Source organism: Nomascus leucogenys, chromosome 10, assembly GCF_006542625.1.
Source record: "Nomascus leucogenys isolate Asia chromosome 10, Asia_NLE_v1, whole genome shotgun sequence".
Classification (NCBI taxonomy): Eukaryota; Metazoa; Chordata; class Mammalia; order Primates; family Hylobatidae; genus Nomascus; species Nomascus leucogenys.
The window spans coordinates 67,712,084-67,730,327 of NC_044390.1; the positions used below are offsets into that span (position 1 = coordinate 67,712,084).

General features: G+C 34.9%; 1 protein-coding gene across 3 annotated transcripts in view; it reads left to right on the forward strand.

Annotated features, from left to right (window-relative positions):
- GAS2L3 (growth arrest specific 2 like 3) overlaps nucleotides 1-17,865 on the forward strand; it is a 54,731-nt gene extending 36,866 nt beyond the window's left edge. For all 3 annotated transcript variants that reach the window (XM_012509866.2, XM_030821264.1, XM_003269907.4), the window contains 5 exons: nucleotides 1,524-1,665; nucleotides 7,287-7,350; nucleotides 7,995-8,133; nucleotides 11,849-11,956; nucleotides 13,129-17,865. In XM_012509866.2, coding sequence (XP_012365320.2) covers nucleotides 1,524-1,665; nucleotides 7,287-7,350; nucleotides 7,995-8,133; nucleotides 11,849-11,956; nucleotides 13,129-14,457 — 1,782 coding nt within the window. In that variant the 3' untranslated portion in view covers nucleotides 14,458-17,865. The remainder of the gene's footprint in view (nucleotides 1-1,523; nucleotides 1,666-7,286; nucleotides 7,351-7,994; nucleotides 8,134-11,848; nucleotides 11,957-13,128) is intronic.
- The last annotated feature ends 379 nt before the right edge of the window (nucleotides 17,866-18,244 follow it).

An 18,244-nucleotide genomic window follows, 5' to 3' on the forward strand; every position in this document is an offset into this window, starting at 1 on the left:
GAGAGGATTTCAGTTGATACTTTGTATTTTGCTATTGGTTTGATTTTTTTTTTTTGCAATGATTGTCTATTCTGTATTCAATCAGTAAAAAAAACTCCTAAGGTTATTTTAGTTTTGGAAATAAATAGTAACAGGAAGGATATACAAGGAACTGGTAATAGTGGTTAACTCTAGGGAGAGAGAGGAACTGGGGGTAGGTGAGAAAAAGACTTAATATCCTACTGTACCTACTGCATTAACAAAGATCATATTCATGAATTGCTTATTCAAGTAAAAATTTAAACCAAACCAAAACAAAAAAATCTCTTAGTCTCAGCAGAATTATCTAAATACTCGTGGAGCAAGTAGTAAAAAAAAATTAGGATTCTGTGAAACTTAGATCATCAGTTTTCAAAGAACTTTAATTAAGAAGGAACAACTACTTCCTTATTTGATAGTCTCCTCAAGAAACTCAGAACCATCTTTATGAATCTGCATGGAAGGAAGTAAGCAAAAATGGGTGTCTGTGATTTTTTTTTTTTTTTTTTTTGAGAAAGAGTCTTGCTCTGTTGCCCAGGCTGGAGTACAGTGGCACGATCATAGCTTACTGCGTCCTGGAACTGCTGGGCTCAAGTGATCCTCTCACCTCAGCCTCCTGAGCAGCTGGGACTTTAGCTACGTGCAACCACATCTGGCTAATATTAAAAATAATATTTTGTAGAGATGAGGTCATACTATGTTTCCCAGGCTGGTCTTGAACTCCTAGCCTCAAGCAATCCTTCTGCTTCAGCCTCCCAAAGTGCTGGGGTTACAAATGAGTCATCATACTCATCTCTTAACTTTTAACATAGCAAGAATTTGAGGTTTATATTGAACTATGTGTAGAGAGACATGCCATTGAGATGTGCTTTGCAATTATTAGGCTGTCAGTTTTTATTTTAATTAAGATTCTTGCGTCATTTTAAAAAGAAAGAGGTGAGAGATGTTTGACCCTACTGCTAATTTTGACCAAATCTTTTTTCTAGGAATCATTTTCTGGAATATACTTTAAAGCAGCAGTCCCCAATCTTTTTGGCACCAGGTACCAGTTTCATGGAAGACAGTTTTTCCACAGATTTGGGCGGGGGTGGTTCTGGTATGAAACTGCTCCACCTCAGATCATCAGCCATTAGATTCTCATAAGGAGCACACAGCCTAGATCTCTTGCATGTGCAGTTCACAATAGGGTTCGAGCTTGAATCTAATACCGTCGCTAATCTGACAGGCAGAGCTCAGGTGGTAACGCTTGCTTAGCCACTGCTCACCTCCTGCTGTGCGGCCTGATTGCTAACAGGCCATGGACCGGTACCAGTCTGTGACCCAGGGGTTGGGGACCTCTGCTTTAAAGTAAAATAAAATAGTTTTCAAAACTATCTTTTTTCTCTAAAGTTGTGTACTTTTTGGTTACAGGTGATGGATTGAACATTTATTTAGTAATATCAAAATGAATGTTCAATGAAAATATCCTTGATACATTTTTGAAATTATTCTTTTGTCTTTTCCAGAATTTTCCAATGAGAAAAGTGCCCTGTAAGAAAGATGCTGCATCAGGTTCATTCTTTGCTCGGGACAATACCGCAAACTTCCTTCACTGGTGTAGGGACATTGGGGTTGATGAAACTTACCTCTTTGAATCCGAAGGTTTAGGTAAGTGATGTTGTTGTCATTCTTGTTTTTAATGCTTACTAGGATGCTTTAATATCCTTCACCTCTAATTTTTCTTTCCAAATAAGGACTCAAATGCCTCATCTCATTTTCCTAGAAAAATGTATAATTTGAATATATGTACAACTATTGGAGAATCAGATACTAAATCAAATATATTAACCTTTTCACTTAAAGATTTTATGTGTCTAGAATGCCCTAAAATTCTAAATTCCTAAATGAGTTGGCTACAGGAAGGTTCTGGACTAATGCTTTAGTAATTAATATTTTCGTTAAGAATTACTCTACCAAGCCCAAAAAGTAGTAACTTCCCTTTAACGGGATAATTATGGAAATGACAGAAAGCCTAATAATGTGTTATCATGGTGTTTAGCTTTACCTTACAAACAACAGCTGCCAACTTGATTATCTAATGGATTAATATTTTTGACAATTCATTTTGAGAAGTCATGCTCTGTTGAAGAATTATTGCTGTATTTTCTCATTTCCTTGAAGTCAACAGAAGCATCTGTGCAGTGACTAAAGCGGTAGCTATTTAAGTTTTATACTATATTTGAAAGCATTTATATGTGTGTACATACACACACACCCACCCCCCACCCCCAGACATTGAATTCATAATGTGATAAGTGCAGCAGCGTACCAAGGGCAGGGCTGTGGGAGTTGTCTGCCCTGGTAGAAGTTTTATCACTGACATAGTTTAGGATTGCTGGTTTGTGGTGATAGTAAAAAGCAAACTGACTTTTTGTTGGTTGTATTATTATTTTAAAATTCTCTACTGACAGTACACACCCTTATTGCCCTCACACAGGGTAAGCGGCCTCCTGTTTGCTCTGCATCTGGGCACCCCTATCCAGTGTAGAGCAAGCATGGGATGCTATTTTATCCCTCTGTTTGCACCTTGCTTTAGATCCAGATGGGCTGATCATTATTGACAGTGTAGTTGATGTAATGGCACATCTACTTTCTAGAGATCAAAACAAAGTGGAAATGCTTTGAATTCTGTAGTTTCTAGTTTATTATTTCTAAAAGGACATAAGATTGTTGTATATTTCTCATTTTCAGTAGAAGGGATCTTCTCACTCTCCTGAAGGTCAGTATAGGACTAAGTAAAGCACTGCCAATACCAGTATTCATTTTGGGGCGTTGAACCGATAAGCTAATATTTTTACTCTCCAGAGGTCTCAAAGATGAGCCTCTTAATTTTTTACACTTTGCTACTAGCAACTCAAAGCTATTTTATGAAACAAATATACTATTTTAAGGAACTTAGAAAGTATTTAGAAAAACAAATTTAGTAAAAATTTTAGGATAAATTCCTCTGTTGGTATGAATTTTAAACTCAAATGTAGGCTTTTTATTGCTTTGAAAGAGTATACTTTGTGCTTGGGGTGTATAATAGATGCTATTCATAAATCAAAGAACAATTACCATTTCTTTTTTTTTTTTTTTTTTTTTGAGATGGAGTCTCGCTGTGTCGCCCAGGCTGGAGTACAGTGGCGCGATCTCAGCTCACTGCAAGCTACACCTCCTGGGTTCACGCCATTCTCCTACCTCAGCCTCCAGAGTAGCTGGGACTACAGGCGCCTGCCACCACGCCCGGCTAATTTTTTGTATTTTTAGTAGAGGCTGGGCTTCACCGTGTTAGGCAGGGTGGTCTCAATCTCCTGACCTCATGATCTGCCAGCCTCAGCCTCCCAAAGTGCTGAGATTACAGGCGTGAGCCACCAAGCCCGGCCAACAATTACTATTTCTATTGAGGGAATCAGGGCACATGCAATTAATGCCCATATTGCACATGATTAGGTTAGGATTCAGAAGTTTCCTAGAGTTTCTAACTTTAAGGACTGGAACAGAAAGGTAGATGATCCACAACTACTATATCATTGCATTTAGCATGTGTTCCGTGATCAGGCCTTTTTAAAAATTGTTTTAAGGATCTCTGTTTACCTTTATGTTGCATTGCCTTTTACATTTATTTTTATTTTAAAAATTGTATTAAAATGCACGTAAAGTTTACTATCTTAGGCTGGGTGCATTGGCTCACACCTGTAATCCCAGCACTTTGGGAGGCTGAGGCGGGTGGATCACCTGAGGTCAGAAGTTTGAGACCAGCCTGGGCAACATGGCGAAACCCCGTCTCTACTAAAAATACAAAAATTAGCTGGGCATGGTGGTACACGCCTGTAGTCCCAGGTACTCAGGAGGCGGAGGCAGGAGAATTACTTGAACCTGGGAGGCAGAGGTTGCAGTGAGCCAAGATCACGCCGCTGCACTCCAGACTGGGTGAAAGAGTGAGACTCATAAAAAAAAAAAATTACTGTCTTAACCATGTAACCATTTTTAAGTGTATTAGGTTTCTTTTGTAGTAGCATAAAAATTGAGATATGCTGTACATAATCTAAAATTCATAATTTTAAAATGTACATTTCAGTGGTTTTTAGTATATCACCATGTTGTACAATCATTACTACTATCTAATTTCAGAACATTTCTGGAAAATCTGTACCTATTAGCAATTAGTCCCAGTTATTCTCTTACCCCATGCCAAGGCAAACTCTATTCTCTGTCTCTATGGATTTGCATATTCTGGATGTTTCATATAAATGGAATCATACAATATGTGGCCTTTTGTGTCTGTTTCTTTTACTTAGCACAGTGGTTCATTTATGTTGTAGCATGTAACAGTACTTAGTTCCTTTTTATGGTAGACTAATATTCCATCGTATAGATATGCCATATTTTTTTAAGCCATTCATCAGCTAGTGGGCATTTGGATTGTTTCCACTCTTTGGCTATTATGAATAATGTTGCTGTGAACATTTGTGTACAAAGTTTGAAGTAAACATATTTCTTAATTCTCTCAGATATATACCTAAGAGTGGAATTTCTAGGTCATATGGTAATAATTCTGTTTATCTTTTTGAGGAGCTGTTTTCAAAGTGGCTGCACCATTTTACATTTCCACCAGCAGTGCCCAAGTGTTCCAATTTCTCCACATCTTTGTCAATACTTGTTATTTTCCTGTTTTTGTTTTTATTATAACCATCCTAGTGGGTGTAAAGTAGTATTTTGTTGTGGTTTTGATTTGCATTTCCCTAAGGATATTGAACAACTTTTTATATGCTTGTTAACCACTTGTATAAATTCTTTGGAGACTATCTCTTCAAATCCTTTGCCTGTTTTAAAAATTGGGTCATTTACCCTTTTTGTCAACTTGCAAGAATTCTTTATATATTCTAGATACTAGGCCATATTAGATAGGATTTGTAAATATTTTCTCCTAGCCTTTGGGTTATTGTTTTACTTACTTTATAGTGTCCTTTGATATACGAAAGTTTTAAATTTTGGTGATGTTTAATTTATCTATTTTTTTTTTTTTGCTTTGTCCATACTTTTGGTCATCTAAAAATCCATTGCCTAATTAAAGTCATACATATTTTTAACCTATATTTTTTTCTGTAAATGTTACAGTTTGTGCCTCTTACGTTTAGGCCATTGATCTATTTTAAGTTAATTTTTGTATATGGTGGGAGGCAGGGGTTCAAATTCATTCTTTTGCATGTGGATGTCCAGTTGTGCCAACACCATTTGTTGAAAAGCCTGTTCTCTCCTTACTGAATTGTCTTAGCATCTTGTTGAAATTGATTGTACATAAATGTATGGGTTTATTTCTGGACACTCATTTCCATTCCATTGGTCTGTACATCCATCCCTATGCCAGAGATACACTGTCTTGATTATTGTAGCTTATAGTAAGTTTTGAAATTGGGAGGTGTGAGTCTCCAACTTTGTTCTTTTTCTAGATTGTTAGGCTTTTCTGTGCCCTTTGGAATCCCATATTAATTTGATCATCAGCTTTTCCATTTCTGGAAAAAAAAAGGGCTGTTGTAATTTTGATAAGGATTACACTGAATCTGTAGGTCAATTGGGGGAATGTTGCTATCTTAACAAGTTGTCTTTCCAATCCATGAACATGAGATGTCTTTATTTATAATCTTTTAAAATCTCATTCAACAGTGTTTTGTAGTTTTCAGTGTACAAGTATTACAATTCTGTGATTAGGTTTACTTCTAAGTACTTTGTTCTTTTCGAAGCCATTTCAAATGGAATTATTTTCGTTTCATTTTCAGACTGTTCATTTCTAGTGTATGCAACTAATTTTTGTGTATTGATATTATCTCTCACAACTTTGCTGAACTTATTAGCTCTAACAGTTATGTTGTAGATTCTTCAGGGTTTTCTTCTATACATACGATTATGTTACCTGTTTTTTGTTTTTTTGTTTGTTTGTTTGTTTTTGTTTTTGTTGCTTTGTTCTTTGAGACAGGGTCTCACTCTGTCACCCAGGACTGGAGTATAGTGGCATGATAATAGCTCACTGTAGTCTTGAACTCATGGATTCAGTTCATCCTCCTGCCTCAGCCTCTTGAGTATCTGGGATTACAAGTGTGCACCACCATGCCTAGCTAATTAAAAAAAAAAAAAAAAACTGTAGAAACAGGGTCTCACTTTGTTGCCCAGGCTGGTCTCAAACTCCTAGCCTCAAGCGATCTTCCTCCCTCAGTCTGTCCCAAAGTGCTAGGATTATAGGTGTGAGCCACCATGTCTGGCCTATGTTATCTGTTAATAGAGGTAGTTTTCCTTCTTCCTTTCTAGTCTAGATATGATTTATTTATTTTTCTTGCATAAATGCCATGGCTACCTCCTCCAATACAATGCTGAATAGAAATAATAAGAGTGGACATCCTTGTCTTTTCCTGGTCTTGAGAGGGAGACTTACAGTCTTTTACCTTTAAGAATGATAATGGCTGTGGGTTTTTCCTAGATGCCCTTTATCAGATTGAGAAACTTTCTTTTTTTTCCTAGTTTGTTCAGTCTTTTTTTTTTTTTAATCATGAAATGGTTGGATTTTGTGAAAAACTTCTTTGTCTCTTGAGATAATTGGGTTTTTTTCTTTATTCTGCTAATAGTATATTGCATTGGTTGATTTTCTTATATTGAACTATTTCTGCATAAATCCACTTGCATGGTATATAATCTTTTTATATGCTGCCAGATTTGGTTTGCCAGTATTTAATTGAGGATTTTTGTATCTATATTCATAAGACATACTGGGTTTTAGTTTTCTTATGATGTCTTCATTTGGCTACCTTTGGTATCAGGGTAACGCTGTCATCCTAGAATGGGTTAGGAAGTACTTTCTCCTCTTTGTAAGAGTTTGAGAAAGGTATTAACACATAATTCAATGCTAAAGATAGCTTAAAGTAAAATTGAGGTACTAGATATCTTTTAATGGTATCTCTTGTTGAAAGATCTGAAACATAAGCAGTGTTACTACGCCCTCAATTTTTTAGACTTTAAATACTGTGCAAATAAAGGTCCCTGGTAATTTTTCATTCTGTTCTTGTTAGCTGTTTTTTTAAACTAATTTGTCGAAGATAATAAGGAGAAAAAATAAAAGTGTTTTTTCTTCATTTTTCCTAAACAAGTAAACCTGCTGTCTTCATTATTCTTTTTTATTTAACTCTCTTCTTCCATGCCAGAAATATGTTTCCGTACTTAATTTTGCTGTATAAAATAAGTGGTTTTATTTTCCACAGTTTTGCACAAAGATCCAAGACAGGTGTATCTTTGTCTTCTTGAGATTGGTCGAATTGTGTCAAGGTATGTATTCCACAATATTTCAGAATTTCAGTGTTATAAACATTTTAAATCTACTGAATTTTAGTTTAGAACACTATTTTCTATAAATAAAAAATGCTTTAAATTAACTATTTTCCTATTTTATCTTTTTGTTTCTTTATCAACTTCGTTCTGTTTGCATGAGCATATGTAAACATCCGAGTTCTCAATATAGCTTGTCTTCTTTTACTGTTAAACTATGGGAGTGGTTACTTAAATTTTTTAGATTAAGGATAGGGTAAGAGCATGTAGTCTAAGGCAGTTCAAGTCAAAGCAAGTCTTCTGAATACAGAGAGGATCTGGCAGAAGGCAAGGAGTGGTGTCCCCCATACCTACTTCAGTTCTATCTTTACTCAGCAGCTGATTTGAAAGCCGCCACCTTTCAGGATCCCAGGTAGAATATTGGGAGCATCCTGCAACCCAAATATGTGCTATGATGTGAGGATTGTAATATAGATATTTTACAATCTATGAGACATGAAAAAGCATTTTCAAATATCCCAGTGAAACAATTGGTAGAAGAGGATCATATAGACTTTACTTCAGAAAGAAAGTCTATCTTGATATGCAGGCAAGTGCCTGGGTCAACTTTGCTTGAATGATCAGATCTCCTGGTTGGTTTTCAGATATGGGGTTGAGCCACCAGTGTTAGTAAAACTTGAGAAAGAAATTGAGTTAGAAGAGACTTTGCTTAATACTTCTGGGCCTGAAGATTCCATCAGCATTCCAAAATCGTGCTGTCAGCATGAAGAGCTACACGAAGCTGTAAGTAGTTGCCACATTTTCTTTTGAACATAATACCTTGAAGTCTCATAGTTTTAAGCACTTCTGGTTTGCTACAGGTGATGCTATTTTTAAAAGCAAGTGTTTCTTATTCAGAATATAAACCAGTACTATTCTCCATTCTCTGATGAATTCAGGGCATTATATTTTAAAGGCGATTTGTTACTGCTTGTGTATGATGAGGAATAAATGTAGTTGAGGAGTGGTGGGGCAAATAGATTGGAACTCATCTTGAAGAGCACTATAGGCCACAAGAATTCATTGATTCTTTTTTTAGTCTGGCAGTATTGTAATCTGATTTGCAAATTATAAGGAATATTCTCACGGTCAGGTAGAGGTTATCTTGGTTTTGTGGTAATAATCCAGGCATGAGATGAGAGCTTGAACTTGAGCAGCAGTAATGGGGATGGAGCAAAAGGAACAAATATAAGACATATTTAGGAGGTATTGTTAGGAGAATTGACAGGAATTAGTGAGTGTTTGTGTGAGAGAGAGAATCTAGGGTGATTTCCAAGGTTTCTCTAAGTAGGTGGTATATTGATACTTGCAGAATATAGGAGGAGGAAAAGTTGTGAGGGAGGATTGATGGTTTTTTTTTTTTTTTGAGCATTCTCTCCTCCAGAATATATCCAAACTTGTTAGAGGATAGGTTACAACTGGACAGTCTTCTTAACTTTATCTGTTCATTAGGTAGAAGTTAATAGAGTTGCTCTTCCTTGGGTTGTGGGTCTTCTGCAGTGACTGCAGTGTGAACAATGAAGGTGAACTGAGCATGAACATTTTCTGCTTAGACTGTTGTTTGGACTGTAGCATTTTGTAAAAGGGTTAAATGTACAAAATTAAGAAATAATGAATAAATCATTACTAATAAACATTTTAAAAGTATTGCTTTGATTGTTTTGTTTAATGTAATGAAAGTCTATAGTAAAACTATCAGATAACCTTGCAAGACAGATTAAGAACATGTCAGAATGAATAACTCTTTTATCTGGCCAAAATATCTACCTACATTATGCAATTGATGTGTGTGTGTGTGTATATATATATATATAATGATTGTCAATATCAATATGGGAAACAAAGAATGCAGTAGGTAGAAAATAAAATTTAAATCTCATATAACCTTAAAGAATGATAAATAAAAAGGAAACATTGGAAAAATATTTTTATCAAGTGGAAAATACAGTGTGTTCATTTCCCTATTATATAAAGACCTTACACAATTTGATAAGAAAAACATTGCAGTAAGTAAATGGGTGAGGTCTGTGTTCACACAAGAAGAAAGTGCAGTGTCGAAACTTGCTGATAATCAAGGAAATCAGATTAAAACAGCTATGAAATACCATTTGCCCCATTAGCAAGATCTTTTAAAATTATTAAACCTGGTGCTTTTAAATTCTAGTAAACTGTACTTAGGGTTTACTATTGGCAATGGAAAATGATGTAAACTTTTGAAAAAGAAATGGACAAATTTAAGAGCTACAAAAATATTACTTTGTCATTTTTATTGTAGTTGAAGAGGGAAAAAGTGGCATAAATGAAAGTGTTTATTGCATTAGGACTTAGAATGGTGAAAAAGTAAATACCCTCAAATAGGGCAATGGTTTGGCAAATTAGGATTCATAATCTTAACATGATAATCATTGTGATCATTGTGAAGAATAATGTAGCAACAAGAAAAATGTTTATTTTGTGTAAAATATGTATATATAGACAAACTGTATAGAAATAAGAATGAAAATAATAGTAATATAGTACCTTTGTAGATTGTTTTTATTTCCTTAGCTATTTCCTTCAGTAATATAATGTAAATTATGTAATAAAATCAGAAGAAATCATTTCTTACCTATAGCTCTTATTTCTTTTAGGCTCATGCCTTGTTCTGATTGTGGGTTAGTGCTGATTTGTACTGCTCAATATAAGTGAGATTCAGGTATCTTAAATAAGGAAAAGATACGACATCTTATGTCTGCATTCCTGTTATGAAAACTAAAAAGAAACATTTCTCTAAATATATGTGTGCTATATGAATACATTCAATGTCTACCTGTAAATATGTGATCTACAGATATCTTGGAAAATAAGGAACAGTTATTATCTGATTCATGATTTAAAGTCCTGTTACAAAATATACAACAGCAATTCTATATACTTAGGAAATTTTTACAGACAGAAAGTGGTGACTAAAAGATATATCTCCTTTCAGATTACTTTGGTTAACTAATGTATCAACATGGTTCTAATAACTGTAAGCCCTTTCCCAGAGTTCAGTTTATTTTTCACCATTTTATGCACATGGTGTGTATGTTTGTATCAACGTATATGCACATGTGCACGTGTGCATGTGAACAAAATAAACTTGATTGGGTGACTTATGAAAATCAGTTCTGTTTGTTTATATGCACATTATTTTGTTAAATAAATGATATAGGAAAATAAATTCTGGACCTTTCTTACCAGGCCCTAGTGAATCCACAAGTGTTCATTTGATTTAGGTAGATATTTAAGACAATCATATAAATTTCTATTGGCGCTCAGCTAAATTAGGCCTATCTAAAGAGACTCTCTTTAATATCATGCCTAAGTTTAGTTATATGAGTTCGTTTTGATAAATTGTGTGTGGCAGTAATTGAGAAAAACATTCATGACCTTCCTTTTTCAAAAATGTAATTTTAGGAAAAGCCAAATATTTTCCACAGTGGTTGATGTGTGACTTTTTTCAATCATAGGTATTTCAACAAATATCTTCATTTAATATCTTTCCATTTCCATGTTTTAAATGTAGAATTCTTAAATTTGTTTTTATATTTACTGCAGTTCTACCATTAAAAATATTTATAATAATACAAAATTCTATAAGCTTCTTGACTGGTGGAAGTAGGGTTCCCCCATGCCAACTCCTATTTCCTTAGCAGGCTATTGAAACAGAGCATTTTTAGAGAAATGCATCTTGGATTGAAAATTTTAAGAATTTTATCCAGTCTTGACAGAATAGATGTGAATATGTTTCTGCCAATTTTAATAATAAATTTGAGCAAATCTAGATATTTCCCCCACAATATTAGTTTAGTACACTGTTAAGGGACAAGTGAAAATTCCTACTTAGCCTTTACTGTTGGCCTGTCTCTGATTTGACATGTATTATTAACTCAGGGCTTAAAATAAATTCAAGCTTAATAACAAACTCATATGTTTCTTAAAACTCAACAAATGTGTTAATTGACCTCACTGTGTTATATGTTTGAAGATGAAGGGTGGTGGGAAGGGAGGGTGGGAGAGAGAGAGAGAGAGAGAGAAAGAAAAAGAGGGTAGAGAGAGAGAGAAAGAAAAAGAGAGAGAGAGAGAGAGAGATACCGAGAGAGAGACAGACAGACACCAGCTAGGCTGTTTGGATCTGAAACCTGGCTCTGCTACTTACTAGCTGTATGATCTCAGGCAAGTTTAACCTCTCTTTGGTAAAATTGGGGAAAATAAGAATTTTACCACAAAGTCATTTTGGGAAGATTGTGGCTTTTTTATGTTAGATTAGCAATGTCTAATCTCAATATTTGTTAATAAGCACAGGAGAAGCGATTAAATCATTGAACCTAGAATTTTTGTCTTTGAGTTTGGTTTTCCTTAGCTATCAAATAATGTTACACTTTAAACAAAATGCTTTTTGTAACAAGCACTAAATTTTACTTGTTCGTCATCTTAGGTTAAACATATTGCTGAGGACCCTCCTTGTAGTTGTTCTCATCGATTTTCTATTGAGTATTTATCTGAAGGACGGTACCGACTAGGGGATAAAATACTCTTTATAAGAGTAAGTCCATTATTTACACTTTATTTACACATAAATACTGTTTTGAAATTGGATTTATTGCTTTACTAACCTTTTGCTCTCCTTTTACTTTTAAAAACATTGGAAAAGATGCTATTAATGGAAGGATTTCACTGTACAGGGAAAATGGAGTAATTTCTTTCATGAGTATATAATGAGTTTAGGTAAACACTCATCACACAGCAAACAACTAACTTCAGGATAGCTAAGATTATTTTGACAGTGAGTATAATAGGGGAAAAATCCTTGTATACCTCAAGGGACGTATTTCTCAAATTTTCTTAGAAAAAGGAATAATTTTCCATCATAAGAAGAAAAACTAAAACATGTAATAAGATTGAGTATCTATAGTAAAAAAAAAAAAAAAAGAAAAGAAAAAAAGAAAGAAATGTAGAGTTTATAATAATACAAGCCTTGGGCATTAAACGAAAATATTTTTCTCACTGACACAGAATCAGTATGTATACCAGTATGCTGATATATATGTTCATTTCCTTCCTTTGTCCCATCTACAGTTGATTAATTGTTCCTTTTGCTGCTAAGGAGATTGAAATATCACCTGTTCATCATTCTTTCCACTTCTCATACAGAAGCTGTCTTATTTCCAGTTTAGGAAAATAATATAAAAGTATTTAAAAACATAATTTCACCATCCATATTTTCTTCTATTTCACATATTATTACCTCCTCAGCCCCACCTAGCTCATACAGAAACATTTGCATGCATTTTCTTTTAAATAGCTTTATGTTTTAAGGCAGTATGATGTGGCAGTGCACAGAGCATAGGACTTAGAGTTAAAATTTGTGGGTAATCTCATACAGTTGTGCAGATTTGCTTACTGAATGGACAGGGCCCTAAAACCCAACTTGAGATATATTGGCAGAGCCAGGACGTCTTATGTTTAGGATGCAAGTTATATGTAAATACCTTCCTTACAAATTGGAAGATTTTGTATCATTAGTTGCATAATTCAGTGTGAGTTAAATTTATTATATTAATAATACAAGAAAGAAACTGTCAATTTGTAGTGAGGCTGTTGGCAAATGCTCTGAATTTTATAGATCACAGACATCACATATTGTAACTGCTAATGAATTGTAACTATAAACCTCACAGTATTACAGCTTTACTTTTTATTTTCCTTTGGGGGCAGATGCTTCATGGAAAACATGTCATGGTTCGCGTTGGTGGAGGTTGGGATACTCTTCAAGGATTTTTGCTTAAGTATGACCCCTGTCGAATATTACAGTTTGCCACACTAGAACAAAAAATTTTAGCATTTCAAAAAGGAGTTTCTAATGAAAGTGTACCTGATTCGCCTGCCAGAACACCTCAGCCTCCTGAAATGAATCCTTTGTCAGCAGTTAACATGTTTCAGAAACAAAATTCAAAACCCAGCATGCCAGTTAGTATTCCAAAAAGCAAAGAAAAACAGGGACGTCCACCAGGTGCATTGGTGCCAGCATCTTCACTGAAAGGAGGTAATCTGGGCTCTATGTCAGTCCGTTCTAAATTGCCAAATTCTCCCGCAGCATCTTCTCATCCCAAGCTCAAGTCTTCAAAAGGCATAACAAAGAAACCGCAGGCTCCTTCAAACAATGCATCATCTTCACTTGCTTCGTTAAATCCAGTAGGTAAAAACACTTCTTCACCAGCTTTACCAAGAACTGCACCTTGTATATCTGAGTCACCGAGAAAATGTATTTCATCCCCCAATACCCCTAAGGCCAAGGTTATTCCAGCCCAGAATTCAGCAGATCTGCCTGAGTCCACACTTTTGCCAAATAAGTGTTCTGGAAAAACTCAACCTAAGTATTTGAAACATAATCATATTTCTTCCAGAGATAATGCAGTATCTCACTTAGCTGCACATTCAAATTCATCCTCAAAGTGTCCCAAGCTACCTAAAGCAAATATACCTGTAAGACCTAAACCTTCTTTCCAGTCCTCTGCAAAAATGACAAAACCCAGTTCCAAAACCATAGCCACGGGTCTAGGAACACAGTCTCAACCATCCGATGGAGCCCCACAAGCAAGGCCAGTCCCAGCACAGAAACTTAAATCGGCCTTGAATTTAAATCAGCCAGTTTCTGTGTCCTCAGTTTCTCCTGTAAAAGCTACACAGAAATCAAAAGATAAGAATATAGTTTCAGTTACCAAAATGCAGCCTCAGAATAAAAGTACATTTCAGAAGACAGGACCTAGCTCCTCGAAGTCTCCTGGCCGTACCCCACTGTCCATCGTGAGCCTTCCCCAGTCTTCTACCAAAACACAAACTGCACCGAAGTCAGCACAGACTGTCGCTAAGAGCCAGCATTCAACTAAAGGGCATCCCAAAAGTGGCAAAACCCCAGCTTCAACCAGGAAGCCACCCTCATCTGTTAAGGATGCAGATAGTGGAGATAAAAAACCTACTGCAAAGAAAAAGGAAGACGATGACCATTATTTTGTCATGACTGGAAGTAAGAAACCTAGAAAATAAATACATAGTCATTATAAAAAAAGAGAAAAGGGAGAATGAATGTGTTAGCTTCACATCTTAAAAGTTTCTCCTATTTGTGTCTGTCTAATGATAGGTGCAGACACTAAGGATAGTGAGGATGGAGGCTGGGATGAGGAAAGGGTTCATCAGAATTCACATATCTGAATTCACCAGAAGGAGCCCTTCTGAAGCAAACAGTTGTAAAATCACTGCAAGGTTTTTATTAATAATAGACATGTATATGATTTTCAGTCTTTAGCATCTTTGTTGACATCTGCCTTTTGCAGGAAATGTAAAAGTTATTTAACACTACAAGAATTTTAACAATAGTTGCTCTATTTTTGAATATGTATTAAATATGGAGTTCATATACTGCTGATATCAATGGTGGTGCTCTTACTATTAGTTAATTGCATTTTGGTTAAAAAAAAAAAAAAAGCAATGGTTTGGCACTTGTCCTACAAAAGGCACCTAATTTAATTTTCTGATCAGGATTGCCTGATCCAACAATACTAAGTCATGGCTGCTGCTGACTAGCTTGGCATTACTCTGTGTTAGGTAGAATTCTTATTATTTATTTTTTTTAAGCTTTCCAAATCGGAAGGAACTGATTGTTTCACGTGGCTGATATTTACATTGGTAATATTTTGTCACCAATATTTTTGGTTAAAAAAAATCCAACAAATTAACTTACTGAAATATAAACAAATTTTGTAAACAATTTTTTATATTATCTATAAAAACTTAAGACACCTTATGTTTCACATGTTGTGCAATGTGACAGGGGAAACTGATTTAGTAGCTTTTAGCATATTAAAAATAATTTTTTATAATGTAATTTCCTGTGAGTGCAGACCTGACATTTTACATTAAAATAATGTGAAACATCTGAATTATGTTTTAACAACTTTAAAATTAAGATGATATTAAAATAATTTTAGAGTTATGCTATGTAAAAATTCTATCATGAAATTATTTTTCTCTAGATATCACAATACGGATTTTAATTAATTTCTTCCAATTAGGTTACTTTTCTTTAATAAAGTTATGCTGCCTTCAGTTTTCCAATGGCAAGTAGACAAGATATGTTCAAGGTTTTCTGCACTGTAGGCACACACTCTCAAGAAGCATATCCCGATCATGTAAGGACTGCATAAACTCCATCAACCTAAGGTGATACTTGTAAATAATTTATTTTTAAGGGATGGTGACTATTTAAAAATTATTAATGAACTTTGAGAAGTTTTAAGAGTGCTTTTAATAGCTTCACAGTATTGTCAATTATCATAGGTTATTCAGTATTCAGGTTTGTGTTTCTCTGTTTTAAACTAAAATGTGTTTTCTAAAGAAAAAAATAATAGTTTACACAAATGTACAATCATAGAATAAGCATTTTAAGCTGGCGACTAGTGTTCTATAGATTACAAAGCAAGAAAACTTTCTATGATGATAAGTGATCTTTTGCCTGAAGAGTACAGATAAAATCAAAGATGTGTGCAGGCTAGTTTTTGGAAGAATTGATGCTTCTCTTCTTTAAAGAGACAGTCACCAATTACTTGGTTTAGCTCGACTATTGACTTGGGCATTGAGAGAGATGATATATACATCTTTGGAAAGTGAAGTCAATGTTCAAGAGGTGATGAAGCTTTACTTTTTAGTGATCAGAAATATTTAGTGCATATTTTCAGACAGGAAGAATTTTATCATCAAGTATTCCCTTATAAAACCAAGTAACACTTATTTATCAGTAACTTTTAGAACTTAAAAGAAAGCAAAAAGTAAATGGAATTGTATGTAGTCAACCTATGAATCCTAGTAGATTTTACAATATGTAATTTATGTTGTTTACAGTATATAAACACTAAGTTTTGTGTCGAATGTGATCAGGAATAAAAGTATCCCACAGGCATCTGACACAAATTCCAGAATTAGCCAAAGAATTGTTTATTTGAGGCCAGGCAATCCCAGCATTTTGGGAAGCCAAGTTGGGCAGATCACGAAGTCAGGAGTTCGAAATCAGCCTGACCAACATGGTGAAACCTCTTCTCTACTAAAAATACAAAATTAGCCGGGCATGGTGGCACATGCCTATAATCTCAGCTACTCAGGAGGCTGAGGCAGGAGGATCGCTTGAACCCGGGAGGTGGAGGTTGCAGTGAGCCAAGATTGTGCCACTGCACTCCAGCCTGGGCAACAGAGTGAGATCCTGTCTCAAAAAAAGAAAAGAAAGGAAAAAGGTGTATTTGAATAATTGGAAGTCAGTTTATACATTACTATTTTTCAGTAGTAGGGAATTTCTCCGATTACATTCATGTTGAATGAATTTTTATTTGTATATAGCTTACCCTTCCAAAATAAAAGTGGTTTTTTTTTTTACGTTGTTTTGTTTTGTTTTGTTTTGTTTTTTTCTTTTTTGAGACAGAGTTTCACTCTTGTTGCCCAGACTGGAGTGCGGTGGCACAATCTCGGCTCACTGCAACCTCTGCCTCCTGGGTTCAAGTGATTCTCCTGCCTCAGCCTCCTGAGTGGTTGGGATTACAGGCATCCACTACCAGGCCCGGCTAATTTTTTTGTATTTTCAGTAGAGATGGGGGTTTCACCACATCGGCCAGGCTGATCTCAAACTCCTGACCTCAGGTGATCCACCTGCCTCCGCCTCCCAAAGCGCTGGGATTACAGGCATGAGCCATCACGCCCAGCGAAAAGTTTTGTTTGAATAAACAGTATCTGAAAGACAATTCGTTTCTTCAGATGTATTTTGAAATTCTCCTAAAGAGTTAGTGTTTCTACTCATTTTCACAATTTAAAAACAGCATTTACATTGTTGAAGTTGGGAGAACTTTCCATCTCTTCTTAATAACAGTGCAAGATTTTATAAATTCTTTTTTGTGTTTAATGAAACGAGTATTAAGCTTAAATTACTGAAGTACCTGGGAGAAGTAATGATGTGTACTTTCAAAAAAATGGAAAATGCTTTTATTTTATTTGCTATAATTTGTTAACACGACTGATGTGTAAAATTAAACTTCGGAGCACAATGAAATGCTGATTATTTTTACCTTGTTTGGGCTTAAAGTAGGTATTTAAGGTTTATGTCTTCAAAATGCCTTGGTAAATTAGATGACCTCTAACTTTACTGTCCATATGGAGTTTGCCATTCTTTATGGATAAGAGAATTTAAGGAAAAGTCACTGTTTTTCTTCAGTCTTTTTATATCTATCTGATTTAAAATCTGTTGCTTTATTAAAAGGCTTCAACAACAGGTTGTTAGGATGTATTCTTACATCCAGATTCACATAATGACCCCATTTTAATCCAAATTTGTGTATATTCTTTTCTTATGCCAGCAGTATTTGTACCCAATTTTAACTTATGTTTGTTTCTTGAGTATTAAAATTTAAACATATATACCAAGGTCTCAGTTTGCTTTTTTGGTGTATTCTGAATACAGTCTGATCACTTAATTTATGTTGGAAATTGCATATAGGAAGCATTCATAATTTGAGAAGAATGCTATTTAAAATGCCTTCTTTATATTTGTGGAATTTATTTCACTGCACCCAGGAGATTATAAGGCCTTGTCATTAATCAACAGTATTTGTTCCTCAAGTTGCTGTATATGCTGGATGTTTTTCCAGAAAGACCAGACTCACATGTAATAATCTTTGAGATAATAGAGATAATTTGTTGGTTATCAAGGTAGAATTCTATAGGTCATACAAGCATTGTGTTCACCAAAGATGACTGATAGCAGGAATTTCCAGTTTTCAATTCCTGTAATCCTGCT